The sequence below is a fragment of the Ailuropoda melanoleuca genome, chromosome 10 (genome assembly GCF_002007445.2).
Source record: "Ailuropoda melanoleuca isolate Jingjing chromosome 10, ASM200744v2, whole genome shotgun sequence".
Classification (NCBI taxonomy): Eukaryota; Metazoa; Chordata; class Mammalia; order Carnivora; family Ursidae; genus Ailuropoda; species Ailuropoda melanoleuca.
Window position 1 is genome coordinate 67,580,457 of NC_048227.1, and position 20,024 is coordinate 67,600,480.

At 41.9% G+C, this 20,024-nt stretch overlaps 1 protein-coding gene and 1 long non-coding RNA gene across 4 annotated transcripts in view; one reads left to right on the top strand and one right to left on the bottom strand.

Moving 5' to 3' along the window:
• The window catches only part of LOC100467154 (mannosyl-oligosaccharide 1,2-alpha-mannosidase IA), a 177,251-nt gene extending 157,810 nt beyond the window's left edge, over positions 1–19,441 (bottom strand). Inside the window, exons 1-2 of one of the 3 annotated variants that reach the window (XM_034669054.1) lie at positions 19,336–19,441; positions 17,478–18,332 (exon numbers count right to left, since the gene is read on the bottom strand). In XM_034669054.1, coding sequence (XP_034524945.1) covers positions 17,478–18,332; positions 19,336–19,434 — 954 coding nt within the window. In that variant the 5' untranslated portion in view covers positions 19,435–19,441. Of the gene's footprint in view, positions 1–17,477; positions 18,333–18,543; positions 18,862–19,335 lie in introns of those variants that run through there. The other 2 variants (XM_034669056.1, XM_034669055.1) reach the window with 2 other exon arrangements.
• A 29-nt stretch (positions 19,442–19,470) lies between these two features.
• LOC117803977 overlaps positions 19,471–20,024 on the top strand; it is an 11,116-nt gene continuing 10,562 nt past the window's right edge. Inside the window, exon 1 of the long non-coding RNA XR_004628115.1 lies at positions 19,471–20,015. This is a non-coding gene — a long non-coding RNA (uncharacterized LOC117803977). The remainder of the gene's footprint in view (positions 20,016–20,024) is intronic.

Here is a 20,024-nt window from a genome sequence, read left to right on the forward strand (position 1 = left end):
TCTGAGACGCTTTTTGGAATAATAGTACTTAACTCATTGGCCATGTAAACTAAAGGACTGAGTTGTAGAGAGCTTGTTTTCAGGGGAAAGAATAAAGCAGATATATCTAGAGACAAAAGATCAAGTAACCCAGGATAAGAAACTGGAGGAATAGTGGTCTTGGTTCTAGGTGGCTTCCAGATTCCTTGTTCTACACCCTGTGATGTCTTGCTGCATTTCTTGACTTGGATCCATGAGATACCCTCTCTTATCTTTACAACAAATATCCCTCCCCACTTATTTCAACTTAAATTGAGTGTATTTATATTATTACAAACAAATGATCCTTGCATCAAATTCTCAAAAAGAGCACTTGGGACCATGTGTCTTTTCTCTGTTCCAAACACTTGGGAAAACCTGAAGACTAGGTCAATCTACTTGTCTGCCTTCTTCAAATATGTCAGAGGGGCTGAATCCTGCTACAGAAGATCAAACGAGTGAACAGATGGGTCCATCCCTGAGCCATGGCTGCCACCCCAACTGTGTGCCAGCAAGCCTCCTGTTTCTCTAGTCAACCTTCTTGTTGCCCCTAGGCATCTCGCAGGTACCACCCCAACCTCCAGTTACAACCATTGTGGCCTTCTGGAAGGAACTGTCTCTGTACTTCCCTACCTCACCTGTCACAGAGCCTACTCCAGTACGGGGTCAATTTCTGCCAGCTTGTTACCAAATCTGAAGGCCAATTCTTAGTCCCTGTTTCTCAGCATCATTTGACACTGCTGAGACTCACAACCTAAAATGTTAAATACCTAAAAATGCCCCAGGGTGCCACACTCTGCTAGTTTCTTCTTTCTGTGCTTCTGATGTCCTTGCCTGTTGTCTCTTCCCCTGTGCATCCCTTAAATGTTGATGTTCCTCAGGCTTCAGGTCCTGGACTCTTGTAATAGGACACTCTATCCTGGAGGGAGTTTATCTACTTCGGTGGCCTAATGGTCTTAAGATAAGTATCTCTAGTTCAGTCCTGTCTTTGCAGTGTTTACTGTGTATTTCCAATAGCCTGTGAGATCTTTCTCATTTACTGCAAAACACCCCAAACCAAATCCACCTCACCTCTCTCCTCTTCTCCTTTGCCTGGGTCCCACCCCCCATTACCCCAGGTACAAAAACCAGGAACCCAAGTACCCTCTTCAACTTGACTCTACTTCCTCCTTCCACTTCCCTGTAAATGTTCCCAAAGTTCTGTAAATGTGATCTTTTAAATATCTCAAGGATCTGAGATATTTGGCTCTCCCCACCATCCCTGTATTAAGTAAGCCATCATCACCTCTCACCTCGATTACTGGAAAGCCTCACGTGTGCCTGACTCCAGCCTTATCCAAAAATGCAAATTTGGTATTAAAAATGCAAATTTGATATTATTTGTTCAGTGTATCATCACTTAGGACCAAGTAAACATGCTTTGTTGTTACTTCTACACAGAATCTGAGTGCTGAGTCAGTTAACAGTGCTTACTTTGACTCACAAATCTTTTTTGGTAATATACCTCATTATGAATTTAAAATCAATATTTCACTTCTGTTAGTATGGCCCTACTTTATGAACTGTCTCCCTTAAAAGTTAAATAATTGCAAGATTATTTATTCTAAAATTCAGAAGTCATAGTTGCCCCAGGACTAAGGGGTGAAAAGGAAGCACATTTAGACTTCCTTTCAGAGACTGACCTCTTTCTCTCCATCTTGACTTAAACAACTTTCCAGAACTTCCAATTATTTTCATTAATGCTTTAAGTATTATTTTCAATAATCATATACACACAACCATGTATATGTTATGTATAAACATATCATTAAGGTATGTACACATACATTAATACACACTAATAAACATGTGCTTCATGTTCAACACAATATTATTAAGAGAAGCTTTTTCAAACAAACTGATCATGGGTTTTACTTTCAGAATAAGTGTAAAAACAAACCAAAACAACAACTAAAGAACTAAAAACCAAAATGAAAACAAACAAAAACAAAACGCCAGGCTAAATGGAACACCGTCAACCCTCATACTCCTGTCTCCCCTTTCTTTCCCAGGCAAGGGAGTGACTTTGTGACTCCCAGTTCTTTAGTCCCAACGGGTAAGATCCTCAAGGATGCCAAGGCAAGAGGAGGTGGGTGCGTTTGCCGGGAGTGAATGCAGTCGTGGGAGGAGGGTGTGTGTCAGACAGACCCAACGCCAAATCCCAGGTGAGGCACCCAGGACCTCTGGAACCCCAGGAAATTTGCATGACCCTTTTATACTATGTATAAAATGGGGGAAATAATACCAAATTACAGGGTTGTTCTGAGAATGCAGTGAGTTTGTGTATGTAAAGTGGTTAGCACAGTATCTAACAAGAAACAAACACTCAACAATGGTATGCTGTAATTACTTTCATATTTTTCACCACTCTAGAATTAAAATTACAGATAAAAGAGACAAAAATCTATGCAAAGATGAGATTGTAAAAATCTAGTTATTGGTTGTTTTAATTATATATAGATCAGGCTACACAGAAAATCACTTAAAGAAACTATTCTCAAACAAGAAGAATAACATGCATTCTACTGGGAGAAAGAAGGAAGCATATTATAGAGGATAAGTAAGAAGCAGTACTTTTTATTAAATGTGTGTTCTTAACTGTTCCCTCTATTTTAAACCTAGAGAAGAAGAGAAAATTATCAGGTATTGTTATTGTTGTTGTTCTTCAGCAAATTAATAGCTGAAGTTTAAAGAGTCAATTAAAGAATAAATAAGTTATTTTAAATACTCAGGCAAAATTCTGTTTAGGAACTGGGGTCTTCTTACATAATGAAGGGAAACTCTAGGATTCATTATATACAGAAGTTCTCTTTTATGACCACTAATGTGTTCTGCGTCCCTGGGGTTTGTGAAGACAGGCAACTCCAGACTGAAGTACAGGAGTGGTGATTTCACCCAGGGATGGAGGAAGAGCCGTCCCTCCTGCCAGTTTCACCAGTTTCATTTACCACCTTGAGATCAGCTCTTGAAAGTGCTGTCTGCAAAAATCCCCCAGGGCTTTGGAAAGCCCTAACAACTCTATGGTGAGGCCTGCGATTTCAAATCAATCAAAGGCATTCCATCCTGAGATAGCCTTCCAGCAATTCCTCTGAGAACCAAAGGCCCACAGATATGATAACCAATCACGTAACCAGAGAGTTTTCCGCCTTAGGAATTCTGAAACCTAGCAGCAAGTGCCCCCACAGGTCAGGGAAAAGGTGATCTGTCTGTGCACCAGTGCTAATGTCTGGAGTTCACGTCTCAAGCTTCCAGGAAAGCGAGAGTGCTCATAGGACCCTCTGACAAGCACAGTCACTTCGCGATGATTAAGGTGACTAGTCTAACATATACAGTCCCACTTCTGCTATTCTTCTGCTATCCGCCTTCGTGTCATTAGGTCCACCTCTCTGTGAGAGAAGACACAAAAGGACGGAAGATGATTAATAGCATGGGTAGAAAATATAAAAGAAAAAGACAGCTAAATTAAGACAGCTAAAACTAACACTTGATTACCTGTGGCATATTTGGGTGCAAAACCCTAAACCTCTGTTACCACATTACAGCCAAAGTAGAGGAGTTAGGGTAAAGCTTTTATTTATCAAGAACACCTACACCCAGATTCCTTTTCCTAAAGAGAAATCTATAGTCGGTTAACTCAAACCTTGTATTACAGTTTGTTAAACTTCTAGCCGCCAAAGAAGTCCTTTCTAAGTGCCTAAATTCTAATGCCTTTACCTTATGCAAAGCTGGGGTGTAATTCTCCAGATCACAGGTGGGTGGAGAACTACAACCACAGAAGCAAGTACACTAAATCCCAGATTTACAGGCAGATTCTAATGGAACTACATTAAAGAAGCATTAAGAAAGAAATAGATGAACAGCATTTCCCCCCAAGGGCAACTGTTTTTAAACCTCTGTATTTCAGTTCATCACACTATGCTCTATCTTGGAATAGGACTCTTTCCTATTTATAAAATTTACTGTCTATTTGATTTCAATCAATTTTGGAAACATTGACAAGGCTTGGGAAATGCAGGTATCTTTTGATTTTAACTTTTCCTGTTTTCCTCACCACCAATGGCAAGCAGATTAAAAATTCTAAGACTGAAAAAAAGGATGGGGGGGTGGCATTAAAAAAAAGAGCTAGAGATAAAGGAGGCTAAAATATACTCGGGGTCAGCAAAGAATGCCTTTACCTTCCTACATTAATCAGTTTTTATTAAATAAGTCCTACTCTGAAATCTAACAGGAAATAACTTAAAAATTAAAAATAATACCATAGGTCAAAAGCTTTCTATTATTTTAGGTTGAATCATAAGAACTCAGGATGAAATTCAGGCAAAATGTTCTTCAGAAAGTCTTTAAGAATATAATGTTCCAATAAAAGGAAGTAAACTTTCAGAACATTAGTTGATGTTCTATTTCCAAATCTAATCCTCCAGGCATAAACTACAAAGTTAATAAAGAGCAGATTAAAACCAACCAAGAACAAATTATTAATTCCGTTTTCCATTTCGCTCTTCAATTCTTATTTTAAATGCACAAGGAATCTCTGCTGTTAAAGCTGCAGCAGCTCTAATAATCAACGGATCTTATCACAAAGGGTGTAGCTACTTTCTAAATGAAAGCACCATATGCCTAATTATGGAGCTAAATTTATACATGTAGCTATCTCTGAATGAAACATTTTCAGCCTTTCAGCTTACAGAATATTTCTTTCCATGCCCTTAACGTAGTTCCCCAGATTTCATTCTTCTCCTTTTTTCCCTCTCCCCCAGTCTGAGCACCAGGCCAGGAAGCCAGAGGTAACTGGACACTGACGAATGGTCATGCTCCCATGGTCTTCTTAAGGATGAGCATCACTTCGATAAGATGACAATTGAAACAAGGCGAAAGAATGCTTACTTTCCTGCCACAGGAAACAGGAATTTTGGCAACAACAGCTAAGTAGGGAGGTAACAGCAGAAAATACAAGCTAGTATTGGTTAATGCAACAATACTGCAGCCAAAGCTTCCTTTGCTTTCCTGGAAATGACTTCTCAAATCCAGTTACTTACCGACAACCTTTTTCTCAACAAAAGTCCAAGCTTATTACTCTAAACAATCCCTAGTTCCTGATAAATAAATACTATTTATTGAATAATGAATGCTATGTGCCAGGCATTATGCTGAGAGATTCACAGATACATTTCCTACTTGAATTCTCACAATGACTCTGCACCACGAGAAATGTTAGCCCCATTTCACAGGTGTGGAAAGGGAGGCCCAGAGGGTTTGTACTCTGCCAGCGCTTCACAGTCTGACTGGAATTCTGGTGATACACTTAAATTGTTCCTCAATTTGGTTACGCTTAAGACAAACTGCCTTCTGTTGTTATATTCTGGGCGGTGAACCTATGGTATAGAAAAAGGTGTCTCCACCCTTAAGGGGTCTAACATCTAGTTGGAAGATAACATATATGCCCATGAAATGAGCAAACCCACAGGGCAGAGCCAGAAATAACAAATGCCATGGAAATCTGGAAAAGGGAGAGAGATCAGTAAGTGTTGGGAATGTGAGAAAGGGCTTCATGGAGGACGCAGATGCTGAGCAAGTAAGAGGACATTCCAGTTGAGAGGAATAAACCAAACAAGGCAAAGCCCTTCATTAGCTGTGTTTTGGAGATGGTAACTACCCAAGTTTAGCTAAAGCAGTTTAGTGTAACTAAAGCGAAAGTCCCTCCTTAATTAAGAGCTATGACTCAAGAAGCAAACTGGGGCAGATTTAGGGAAGACCACACCAGCTTAAGGAATAGAGACTGCATTCTAGAGCAATGTTTTTCACACTCTGATCAGCCGTATCAGCACCCGGGAACATGTTAAAAATACAAATTCTGGGGCCCACTCAGATCTACCGAATCAGAAACTCTGGGGGCAGTGCCTAGCAGTGTGTGTGCGTTGACTTGCCCTCCGAGGGATTCTGAAGCCGGCTGGAGTTTGAATCCCTACTCCACAGGAAAACCTCTGAGATAGGTGACTTGAGAGAAGTGATATTTTAGGAAGATTAATCTAATAGTGATCTACAGAATGAATTGGAAAAGGGACCACTTACAAATTCATAAAATCCACAGAGCTTCTACCATGCAATTATCTATACGAGCCCTTTTCAGGAGCTACAAAATATTTAATTGGGAAAAAAAAGACCAAGGTTCTTTCCCAAAATATCATACCTTCTTACAGAGAAAATTTTTATTAAATTCTAATTTCTCTAGTGGAAAATAACCTCTAACCTACTACTTTTCATTTCAGTGTGGTACTGTAAACATTACTTATAAAAACATCATTGTCTCAAAAATATTTGCCTGGGGGGGCAGGGGGGGGACCCAAACCAACTTTAATTGGGTGTCTCATGTATAAAACTGAAACCTAAGAAAAATGACAACTCTTATTAAATGTAGTCCACAACTCTAGATAATAATGAACAGAAATGACTGAGAACTCTACCTAATTTCAAAATCACATGCTTGAAAAACAAAATACTGAGTATAAATATGAAGCAGGCTAACTTTTAAATAGAACAAACTTTTATATTCAATTAAGTATTGACTTTTAAAGGAATATTGCAAGTATCTACATTTATTCCAGCAATGTTACATCTGCCCAAAAGATTTTTTATGAGCAACCTGAACAGCCAGTTTATGAGTCATACAAGAAAATGCATTCAGTTTTTTTATAAATCATTGTGAAAACAACTTTAAAACAGGTAAAGGTATTTCCTACATTGATTGATCTCTATTCACTAGATCTGGTTCTGAATGGCTTTTGACTGTTACAAAATATCAAGCTTTCCCTCAAAAGACCATGGCTTATAGCCTATGAGGATACACAGAAGGGGCTTCAAAGATGAGTGGACACCATTTTTGGATTCTGGGATTATATAAAGTGGGGGTATGTGTGTCACACTTAACCTGAATAACTCCTCTTGGTATGTTTGCTTAAACAAGCACATTCATTCAACAAATATTTACTGAGTCTAATTAGGGGCAAGGCCCAGGGTTAGCTGACCCACTGGGCGCATGAGGGGGAGGCTCTTTATTTTGCTCTCAACATGGCAGTCCTGGAAGAGATTCAGGACTATGAAGAGCCCATGTTACAGAGATTCTGTACTCTTGGAGGGAGAGAAAACAAGCACTTCTAACCTGTACTATGGCTTTATCTTATTACTGATAGAACACTTAATAGATTGTAATTTTTATTCACCCTAACTGCTTAAACAGCTTAAATGCAGTGGTTAACAAATCATCTTCATTTTTTATGCTCCTCAAATTGCCCAACCCATCTGACTTTCTATTTGTTGGTGTTGGGGTTGTTTTTAAGCTTCTGAGTTCTTCATCACGCATTCTAAACTAAGTAACTCCTAGGAGGCATAAATAATGAAGACAAACCAAAATGCTTGAGTACACAATGTATTAAATATATGCCAATTACTACATAAAGTTCCTTTTACACTTAATAAGAATGCCTTATAAAATTGCTGACTTGGGCTAATAACTCCTGAAAACACAGTATGGACTGTTGAAGCATTTCTAATTATGAGATGAAAACCTGTAGTTGACTAGATACATTATAACATTCGACACTGCTAGTTGACTACAAAAATAACATGTCTCAGAGAACAGCATCCTAAATATTCTAAAATTACTATCATCTCAAGCCACAATTTATAAAAATAATATAGTACATTTATGTCAATCGTTATTCACCGTGTTAATGCAGTCTCAAAGCCAAATTTAAACAGTTCTGGCATTTGGCAGACTTTTATGAATTAACCAAGGTCAGAATAAAAATACATTTTGAAATGTGCAGCTCCTCACTATCTTAAAAATGCATGACTAAAAACACATTATTTGAAGGAGTAGCAAAAAAAAGGGGGGGGCCAAACCTCATAAACAAATCATGCTTTTCTTTTATTCTCGAGATACCTTAAACGATATACGTATTTATCATATTTAAAACACTAAAGGCCTCTAACATATGACATATAATGTAATTTTCCTTCTGTAAGAATTCAGCTTTGTAAGATCATTTTCTGGCATCACTAAAATCACTTCTGAAATTCTATTTGGACTATTTTTGATCTTCAACTATAAACTTAAAATATTGGAACCCATCCTGATGAATTCTAAAATAAAAGAAGGATCCCTCACACCTTCCCCAGATCTTCAGAGAGGCCAATACTTTCCTCAACTATCTGATGCAAAAGCCCAACTATAACCTAACAATGAATATGAGCTGATGGGAGATGGCTGGGTCTTAGCTGAGGAAAAGTGGACTGTTCCCAAGGTGCCTGGTAAGTCCTCTTATCAATAAAGAGTACTTTTTATCCTAAGTGACCAACCCAGGGAAGAAGCAAATTTTGTTGTAAGTTGGGTTTTTTTGGGGGGGTTTTTATTTATTTATTTATTTATTTATTTATTTATTTATTTATAAAGATTTTATTTATTTATTTATTTGACAGAGATATAGAGACAGCCAGCGAGAGAGGGAACACAAGCAGGGGGAGTGGGGGAAGAAGCAGGCTCATAGCAGAGGAGCCTGATGTGGGGCTCGATCCCACAACACCAGGATCACGCCCTGAGCCGAAGGCAGATGCTTAACCGCTGTGCCACCCAGGTGCCCCTGTTTGTTTGTTTTTAAATAAAATGCTGTCTATCACCTTACAGGCCCTTGCCTCCTTTGGGAGCCCATGTCCCACCAGCCAGCTTGTTAGATCTACTTTCTCCGATGGACACACCACTCCCTAGGCTTCCATACTTTGCCTTTTCCCCAAATCCTGCCCCTTTAATAACTTCCTTGTTCTATCCAACTCACAATGAGGAAATGCAACTAGTCAACCAACACAGAAGAAAATGTTGCTCAAAGAAAAGCAAATTAAATACACAAGATACTGTTTCATCACCTATGAAATTTACAAAGATTCAACAGACTACATTCACTATATTATAAGTGAAAGTAAAAATTGTTTCTGGAAAGTAATCCCTCAAAATGTACTATGATCCTTTGACCCATTCATTTCCTCTTTCAGGAATTCAAGGGGAAATCCTACTTATGTGGTCAGGGCAATGAAAAACAAGATGGAAACCTAATGGCCAAAGGTGTTTATCTCAGCATATTTTTATGAAAACAAAAAACTGGAAATAATCTAAATGTGCAGGTCCAAGGGAATGGTTAAATAAACTATGATGCTTCTATTTCATATATTATGCTATCATAAAATGACACTTCAAAAGAAAATGAAAAAACACACATATATACAGTGTGGTTATAACTGTGGGGGGAAAACCCCTACATGTTGGGGCGGAGTAGTGTTCATATTACCTGTGACTAAGTGATAGGAACGTGAAGGATATATTTTTCTTTTTTCTATTCCTGTGTGCTTTCAAAATGGTTTTTTCCTAAGCCAGCATTGGTTTGCAAAGAAATAAGCAATGAAAGACACTTCCTTCTTCTACAAACCTATTCTCACCCTTGCTAAGACAAATCTCAATATATAATAATTTCTGCTGGGCAACTTGAGTGATATACTTTAAACAGCGGCCTTTAAGAAGCAATACATCAACAAAAGGGAGGCACTGATGGTGAAATTTCAGGCAGCTGGGAATGAGATTTTGCTACTGGGAACACACCCCTGTGCTTCCTTAATCATTCTACAGGGCTGTCCTTTGCCTTATGCCCTGATAGAGATACAGTGAGGAAACACACCCTTTTAGCAGCTCCAGCATATGTTCTTGTGAAAGGGGAACTAGGGTCAGACAATCATGCCCACTCATCAGTTCAGGGAAGCTGGACTAAAGCTGGACTTGGCCACCCCCAGCATGGGCAATACATAAGCCTTTGCGTCCTATCCATGGGCCCTCTGGTCCCTTAGAAGAATCAAGTGCTCCTCATAGGACTTTGAACAAAGACCATTCAGTGAGAAAGGACTGGCTAGATAAAGTTTCCAGCAGTATCTCATGGTCTTTGCATGGCCTGAATTCACTGTCCCCCACAGTCATTCACAGGTCTGTGTCCATGCCCTATGGCCAGACCTTCCTCATAAGCCCTAGCCTCAGCAAACAGGCATCCCCGCCCGCGCTGCTGCAAAGACACTGTTAGTGCGTGGTGTGCTGTTATCAGACCACCCCCGAGGAAGCCGGCATCCTTCCTCAGGTTCTCACCCCTCTCTTCCATGCTTCCTTTTCCACTGAGCGCCCTCACAGGAAGGACTGGGGACAGGACAGTCCAGTGGGAGACCCACATACAAAAGCAAGAAGACGTGCAAATTAAAGTTGCTATAATAAGGCCTGTGTGTCACTAAAGGCAAGGACGTAGAGCAAGAGTGATGAGAACACAGTGGGGCCGTTCGGGGACCGGCCTTTGATAAGCTTAATAACCAGGGAGACAAATGGACTGACAGAAAAAAGGAAGTGAGGGAGGCATTCTAGTTACAAAAGGCAAGTGAATACAAAGGATGGTGGGCTTTTTAATTTTATTATCTGTTCTGGATTATCTGCAGGACTGCTGGGCCCTAAGTACCTAAAGCAACGGAAAGGAGGGCTGTGCCTTTTAAATGCTCTTAAGCCTTAATCTCATTGGGTTTTCTCTCAAGTACCTAATGATCACAGAAGTCTTTTTCAGGACCCAGTGGGGGTAGGGCAGTGCTGCCCCTTCTTCAGAGCCAAGGAATTAGCCAGCATGGCTTTCTCAGCAATACCTTACCAAGCAAAGATGTTCCTCTCCCTCTAGGATGGTTTCAGTGGGGCTTCTCACTGCAGGCCTGCCATTCAGGGCTGAGGAGGAGAGAGAGACAGGCTAGCCAGTCTCCAAAACACATGTTCTCATCAGAGTCAAGAAATCACAGGCAGAGTGTGGCCTTCAGGCTGAGAGGCAGTCCCCAGCTCTGACGTTGGTGCATTGGGGGAAATCTCAGGAAGTCACAGCTCCCTGGGCTCTGTCTCTCACATGGAAAATGACGACTGGGCTTCAGGATCTCAGAGGTCTTTCTGGGCCTGAAACTTTAATAAATCTCAATTCGTGGCTCTCAAAGAAGGGCAAAATCTTTGAGTTACAAAGTACAATTGATTTATGTGAATTTTGATTATTAGATGATAGACTGAGCTCTGACTATAGCATTGATCATAATTAAGTAAATTTCTGTCAAGTCTGAAATAATTTTCTTCTCATTTCTTATAAACATTCCTCCAAAGATAAAACTGGTTAAAATGCACTTTACTCAATTTCTCTTTCTATTTCGGGGAACGGTTTCAATGCCTAAGGAGGTAACTCAAGCACTGTGATTCCTCTGAGAAGTACCACTTCAAGGAACAGGCACGTCTGACTATGAGAAAGAGACCAATTCTTTATCAAATACTTGAAGTATAGAAGCTGAAGAAGCATATCATTTCAAAGACACCTAAAGTGTTTTTGGAATTTGGAAGGAATCTGAGAAAATCAGAGTTGGCAGTAACACAATAAAATCATAGCTGTCTGAAAAGATCATCTTGATGAAGTGGAAATGTATCCTTTTAAGCACCAAACTTGATTTAAATTGTTTTTGGTAACTTTTTGAAACTTCATTATCTACTTCCCGATTTACCAAACATCATGAAACAAAGTAATCTTGGATTGATGGCTTTAGGGAGTGACTAATAACAGTAATAGCAGCAAGTGGCATTTATCAGACATTGCGGGTGCCTGATACCCTTCTAAGTGCTTGCTGTGGGTGATCACCTTTAAGCCTTCTGATCCAACAAAATGGGTGCCCATTGTCTTCATTTTACAAATGAGAATAATGAAGCTCTGAAAGATTCAACTGCAACTTGCTTAAGGTGGCAAAACTTGTAAATGAAAGGGATTTGGGTCTCGGTCATTTGCCTCCAGACCAGCCCTTCTCACCCTGCCACAGCACTGCAAGTGGACAGAGCAGGAACAGGCAAGGGTATCCAGAGACTGTCTAGGACCTACTTGGGCAAAGAGAACTGTGATCCTACAATAAAGAGCCCGTAGATTGTTGTAATTTTTAAATGTATGTTTACTTTTTAAAAAATATAATCCTTCAGGCTAGCTGCCAATTCTTCTGTTACACATCATGCAATGTCAAAAGAATATGTATATTTATAGTTTGAAAGAGCTCCCCCATGCTGTCAGACTCCCCTTCTCTAAGCTGCCTCTCTTCTTCCTCCTTTTTGCCTCCCCACCTCTCTTTTTAAAGAATGTCCAACTGAATGATTACAAGTGCCTCTGCTTCCTGCCGAGATCTTTATCAACAGAAAAAAATGTCATATCAAACTTTTCCTGGGTGGCTTTAAAAAGAAGAGGTCTTCTAAATCATGCCACTAATCAGATTTTAAAAATGACTATAGTTGATGTCACTTAACTACTCTAAGTCAAATTTATAATACTGCAGAACTGTGTTTTGTACTCATTCTACATTAGCGTCTGCAAATAATGAACACGGCCAGTCCATTTATATACTTCTGTGGCATTTTATTCAGGAGACAAGCCACATTAAGATAGTGAGCAACACTCAGCAAGGATCCAGCTTCCATCCTCAACTCAACTCTAATCCGATTTCCAAAATAATCTCTGTCTCAGTTGTATCTACTGTAAAATGAAGAAGCAGAACTATCTCTAAGGACTCCTACAGAACAATACTTTATGACTTAGAACATATGTGTACTTTTAAAAATCAGAGAGTTATAATTTTTATGGCATACTGTTGGCAAAAGAAACAATTTGCATGGTTTTTGTAAAGGATCTTTAAGCAGGTTTGGGAGTGAGGGTTAAGGGGGTGCTGGTTAGAGGTAGTTCAATTACTCAACACTAAACAAGACACGAAGCTAAGAACTGAAGGAAAAGTCATGACTTAATTTTCCCAAAGAAAGAATCTCTTTCTCTTTCTTAAACTACCAAATATTGGTTTTTCCTTTACACGTTTTGTCTGCTTAGCAGAAAGGCATTTCATAGTATCTCTGGAATCTATGGGGTGGATGTTCCTATTTTGATCAATCAAAACTCATCTTTGACAAACACACACATCTTTATGGTTTTGTAGGTTACAAAGAACTTAAAAGGTCATAGGTTCTCTCTTGGGCTATGGGCTATATGCAGGTTCCAGCGCAGTTCTGATTTACCCATGTGTACTGATCTCGTATTCCTCCCCTCTGACCTTGAGACACATGCTTGAAACTCTCTTTATTGAAGAATTTGTACTACCACAGCTTATGGAATAATTCAATATAAATATGTAAGTTTTCCACTGCATTCCAACAAATTCAGATTTCATACAAAGGCACTTATTGTACACGTGAAATACTAAGATAAAATTCTCAGGATGGTTTATTTTATCAGCTCACCTAAAAAATACAGAAGCACTGACTCAAAAATGCATTTTTTAGGCCACTTTTCACAACTTAACTAGGTTCTAAGGCCTATGAATCTTAAGTTACCTGGTAAGAGGAAGACAGAATACCCCTCTCAAACAAATTATCAATAGCTTACAGAAAACTAAGCTGAACGTAATTGATCATCCATTAACAATCTTTCCTTGCTTTCATGTACTAAAGTTCAATAGTCAGCATCTACTCTACCACTTACACTGTTGAAATCTTAATTTATTCATTTACTTATTAAAGAGAAAAAATTTTTACAAATACTTTATGACCTAACTGCTCTGGAAAGACCTAAGAGCAGGGGAATTTTGCATTTGCCTATTGTCCATGTCAGGTATGTTTCAGAGTAGGGTGAGCAGAACAGGCAAGGCAACTCAAGGGTATTGAAGTTCCTCTGAAGTCAGAGCTTCAAATTCTGGCTTTTATTATTTTGCAAATATTATTTTCCACACCATACAGAACTACCATACAGATAAATTGGAAAGTTAAGTTTTCAAAATAAAAGTATTAGTCTGTCTGGGTAGCTTATTCCTACATCTGATCTTTAATAAAAGGGTTAATCATCAAAACTTAACATAAATGATAGACTCAAGAACAACATAAGGCTAGTGTGTAAGGCATAAAAATATATTTTTACCATTAGCCATCACTATGAATGCTTTCTTTAAACTTATGATCATATAAATAGGTCTAGAATTAAAAAACTAAAAATGCTTTGAGAAACCTAAAGACAACGGTGACCCCCATGGCTGACCAATCCTAAAGCCTTACCTGAGAGACCCAAAACTGACTGTCAGCCCCTTCACTCCTGCCCCATTTAGGTTGGTGAAGATTCCAGTTTGAGAAGGGAGGAATCCCCTCTGACAAGTTGTCTTCAGCCCCTATTACTCTAGGACTCCTCCATAATTCCAGGAGACGAAAACCAAAGTTATTCATCCTCTAAATTAGGATTATGGCTCTAATCCTAAAGGACAGTACAAGTTCTTTGTACAGGCTCAAAACAAAACAAAAAAGGAAAGATAGAAAGAAAAAAGCTTCCTGATTTTATAAAAGGGTTAAGGTAGAAGAGGAACTAGACTATTCTTTTAAAAATTCCACCGTGCTATTTTAACTTCTGTCCATTATTTTACCGCTGCTTTTTAAAACTAAGGATAACTTGAGTACAATTTTTTAAAGATCAAACTCATGAAAATATGTACTATGTATTATAAAATTCAGGGAAATTCAAGAGTTGATTTATTTACAAAGTTTTCATGGGGTGGTATCTTGATTTCAATTTTCAGTATTACAGCAAAGATTTACCATCCATCAAATTAGTAATGGAAAGCATATAATGGCTTTTTTTTGTGATGGGAGCTAGGCAATATCCTATTTGAAATTACGACTGTGTCCTCTGGGCACAAATTTGTAAAAATTCACCAAGGTACCAGTAACACAATTGTGTTGGCAATATAAAAATAGTATTAGCTGTCTTTAAACCAAATTTACAAATTAAATGTTTGGCTCAGAAATTATAGTCTAGCTCTCAACATATTAGACTTGCCTATACTTTCTAAATTTTAGCCATCAAACTCTCAGTACGTTCAGGTGTGATAGAGAGCCTAACAAAAAATAGAGAACTAGAAAATACAGGAACAGTAAAGATCAAAACCAAGGCAAAGATCCACTGGTCCATGACAAAAAGTCCATGGTGGTGCCAGAAACTGAATATGAAAGTGTGAAGTTAAAGTGCAGTGCTCTATTCACAATAGGTAACCACTCTTTCCTTTCTAAAACTGAACATTTTCAGCACAGTTTTAGAACAGCATGAGTTACTTTTTTTTTTTTTTGGTTTACAAAGGAACGCATCTGCCTGAACTAATCTGATGAAAAACCATAATCCATTTCTTCCCATTAGCTTTTGACTAAATACTGAAACTAATTATGCTAGCTTTTTTGGGTTCTCACGGCAACATGGAATTTTAAAGAACACATTTAGTTCCACCACTTCATGCAAGACTGGGCAGTTTCAAAACATCTAACTGCTAAGATGTTAGCACCACACAGATACAGAAGGCTACATAAATTTTCTTTACATGGCTAATTAAGACCTTTTGATTTAGAGAGACAGATAACATGGATCCAGTAAGGGCAGATAGGCATACTGTTGATATCCTGTCCTGAATTCCCACTGCTTCTGCTCTAAATGCACTTTTAATCACTATTGGTTGGTACCAATAGCTTTTTAACAGCCATGCATCTTTAGTATTTAAAATAATTTTCTTGGACAACTGTGATCTGGCAGCTCATAGGAATTTAGAGGCATGAAATGTGTGAATTACACTGTTTTAAATTTAAGGGAAACATAAACATACAGATTTGGGGTTAACTTACCTATGGGTTTTGTTTGGATATTTTTAAGGAGAATGGAAGATGAAGAGGTGAGGGAAATTGGTGAGAAACAGAGCTTTTTATCCACTTTGCTGGTTTGGTATCCCTGACAGGATTTCATGGAGAAGTGAATCTGCTAGACAGAAGCTGTCTGGGAGGCAAAAAATCCATTTGTCCAAGTCTGGGGTTCTATGCCTTCTGAGGAAGGGTCCCAAAGTAGAAAGCTGATGGGCTGGAAGGAAGCTATCTGCACAGTAGGATGAAGGCACCCTCTTTGTGCCTAGGGTAAACTGAAAGGGACCCAAATCTTCTTTAACTTGCTCAGTTACAGCTTAACCAAATTCACCTGGTCTTAAAGTCGCAAATCCTGTAACAATCAAGCTGCCTCCATTCTGTAGCTACTCAAGCTAAATACCTCTTCACTTTCCGAAAATTCTGTTTACTTTCCGAAAAAAAGAGAATGAGGATGCTTCCTTTTCTGATTACTTACCCAAAGTCAAAACATAATATTTTCACAGAGACTCTGAAATTTTTTAATTGCCAATATATTACTTACACTTACAATGCATTTTAGAAATCTGAGTCAAGATTTGGGATGAAATGTTTTTAATATGGTTCCTACAGCTCTTGGGTTGTGTTAAAATCCAGGCTGGCATAGTTTCACACAGGAGAGTAGCTGTGGAAGGAAGCATGTCCACAAAAAGCCTGCTGACTAGTGACAGGGGACCAGGAGAAGTCCTGGCTTCAAGTCCTGACTTGGTCACTAACTGACTCTGTGGTTTGGGTTCCTTAAATTTCATCTTTAAATTGACAGTCTTACATGACTTTAAAGGTACCCCTCAGCTTTAAGCCAGTTAAGTAGCCATATGCTACAAATGCTAACTGAAAATTACAAGAAATAAATTATGAAAGACTTATCAAAGTCCATGTTTGTCTTGGATCAAGTTTGTCATCTTTGTGCTGCTATGGAGGCAAACCTGTTGCATCACATAAAATACTCTTTTTCTGACTACACCAGAAATGCAAGAGACAATAGGCTGCCTTTCTTAAATTTTCATTTTTTAAAATGTAAACAACATGTGTTCCCTATGATAGGAAGTTCTCAAGTTTCACCTTTATAATCTATAAGTACACACAGGATGCCACCTGGCAGCATAAGGCCACATGACTGAAGGCCCGGTGTGCTGGCTTGCTGTTAGAACCTTTTTATCTTGTGTGATCTATGCTTTGCGTTTACATTCAACCTTCACTTCCAGCCACGTCCAAGCCTCAGCAGGGGGCTGTTTGGGACCTTCACTGTCAATGTTCTCAGGGACTATTAGCCATGTATGGGCCAGTGAAAGAGGAGGTTTGCATACCACCTCACCTGCCCTTGTATTTAATGCCTACCTCACGTGGTTTACGCTTACCAGAGCACGCAAATTAAAAGCAACGGGATTCAACCTCAGATCTTAATTGGCTACAAATACTGTGACAGTAAGAAAAAAAAAAAAAAAAGGAAAACGAAAGAACCTTTGACACAGTACCTGCTGGAAGCGAAAAAGCTCTACGTCCCCGTCCCCTTACATTGTAATGCTATAGTCTTTAGAGTTTCAAAGGTTTGTCTTTTTCCCAGAAAAAAACGCTGCCGGGCAGGAGGGGGTTACCAGAACGGTGCACTCACCTCTTTGATCTTTGCCCTCTTCTCGCGGATGGCGGCGTCGGCCGGTTCCCGGCCAACCGCCCCGATTGGGGGCACGAAGTCCACCGGGGGCAGCCTCCGGAACACCGCCTTGTCACGCAGCTGGTCCTGGGCCACCTTCTCCTTCTCCAGCAGGATATCTCTTTGAATCTCCTCGGGCAGCTTCTGCAGGGTCTCCTTGGCTTCCCTGAGAGCCCGCTCGTGGTTTTCGCGGATCCTGGCCAAGTTATCCTCCAGGGCGGCCCCCGGGTCCCCGGGCGCGCCCTCCTCGCCACGCCTGGCTCGCCCATCTGCCGCGTCCTCGGCGCGCGCCCCGGGCCCGGACTTATGGTCGGCGGCCGACTGCAGGGCGGGGCTGGAGTGGAACAGGACCCCGCTGAGCAGCTTGGAGGAGTCGGGCAGGAAGAAGATCGCCCCGAAGCAGAGCGTGATGAAGGCGCTGAACACCAACAGCAGCACGAACTTCTCTGTCAGGCGAAAGGCGGCGGGGCCGGATCCCTTCCTGCCGCCGCTGCCGCCGCCGCCGAGCCCCCCGCCCAGGCCGCCGCCCGCCGGGCTGCTAAAGAGCGGCAACAGGCCCCCCACCGGCATCCCTCCAGCCGCCGCGGCCGCTGGGGTGCCCGCTGTCCAGTGGCCCTGCGCCGCGCCGCTCAGCAGCCAAACTTCGCCGCCGCCCGGCGTCAGCGGCTGCGGGGCTGGGTCCTGCGCATCCAGGCCGCCCGAGCCCCTGGGCTGGGCTGCAGGTATGCCCTGGGGAAACAACTCTTCTGTAGGTCTTCTCCCAGGGGCAGCTCCTTTGGCAAACAAGCACGCGCGACAGACCGCTGGCCGCAGCCCCTGCGGGGAGAGAAACAGTAAAATGTAGTAATTACGATGATGGTGATAAAGTTTCCAGCGGGTCTCCGCCCTCCGACGGCCGTGAGAGCCACCGGGACAGCTCCCCCAGAGCGGAGTCGGGAGTCTGGCTCCGGGGACCGCCCTCGAAGCTCACTCTTTGGACTTGGGGTGAAGTTTTCTGGCCCCGGGGGATGGGGTGTCCTGCGCACACCTGGAGCAGGGCCGCGTGCGGGCACCTCCTGGAGAGGGCAGCGCACCTCTGAGGCTGGAGGGACGCAGGGCGGGTTGCGGGGCTAGTCAACTTCGCCAGCTCCCCATCTCGGAGCTAGGACTAGCTGCCACTGCTTTCCAGGCGGCGGCTGAGCGTGCAGCCCGGCCGCCCCGCAACCCTGTCGACTGGGCTAGCGCGCCGACCCGCGGGCGAGTAGGAGCAAGCAGGGCGGCACGCTGCCCTCCACCGCGGCCCCGCGAGCACTAATACCACTGCCGGTCTCCGGGCGTTCGGAAACGAGGGCGGTGACGCGTCCGGAGAGTGATGGCGCGGGCGGGCCAATCACACACCGCTTAGGGACCCGCGGGGGCGGGGCCGAGGCGGGGAGGGGGCCGCGCGGGGCGGGGAGTTTACGGGAAGCGCAACCTCGCGGGGGCCCGGCCGGGGGCGGGGAGGTCGCGGGTCTGGGAGGCGCGAGGCCTGCGGGATCGGCGGCAGGGAGGCCGTCCAGACCCGCTGCGGAGGCCCAGGGCGCGAAGAAGCGAGCTGGGTTCGGAGTCGGGGAGTGTATCCCTCGAGGTCCGCGGGCCCGGGTCGCAGGGGCTTGTTGGCCTTGAATGGCCCGGGAGGCGCCCGGACTGAGGCAGAACCTCCCTGCCGCCCCCTCGGACCCGCCCCCCAAGCCGTGCGAGGCCCGCTCCGAGGGGTCCCGCGAAGGGCAGGTCTTGCTGAGAATCGTCCGACGCTGGGTCGTTCTGAACGTGTCTTTTCTCCAGTTCCCTCTTTTTTTACCCAAGACGGGGATTCCCCCGGTGCCTGGTAGCAGTCAAACCAAAAGTCCCCCGTAGAGAAGCCGTGGTCGGAGAGCATTTGAGCTCCCTGGTCTAACATCCTTTTAGGTCCTAAGATTCTCAGCGTTTTGTGGTTGCTTAGATGCTTCTTCGTCTGCATCCTTTCCCCACCCACTTGAAGAAAAAAAAAGTTGTCTACCTCCCCCACCCACTCCCACTTTCAAAATTCATTTATCTCATAGAAGTTGGTCAAATTTTCCATTTAAAGAAGACAGTTTTATGCCATAGTTTCAAGTAATGAATTTGAACACTGTGTTGAAATTAAGTCTTGGATGTGATTACTTCCAGGGAAGTAAGGACTTGGTCCAATAGAGATTGTTTTCAAGACAGCATTATTTTCCCAAATGTGTTTGTAATTTCCCAGTTGCTCTGCAAAAAAAAAAAAAAAAAAAAAAAAAAAAAAAAAAAAAAAAAAAAAAAAAGAGGGGGGCGGGGGTTATCAGAAAAGAAAAAGTTGACTACTGACTTCTCAGTCTTGTAGCAACTAGCTTGGAGCAGCCTTATCCTATGCTTTCCCCTTCTCTGAAAACGTGATTTTAGCTCTGTTTCTGCTTGCCATTTTTAAAACAAAGGAAACAGCTGGCAATTTACAGGAAGGTGCCTACAGTACAGTCGTTTCAGGTGTAGACT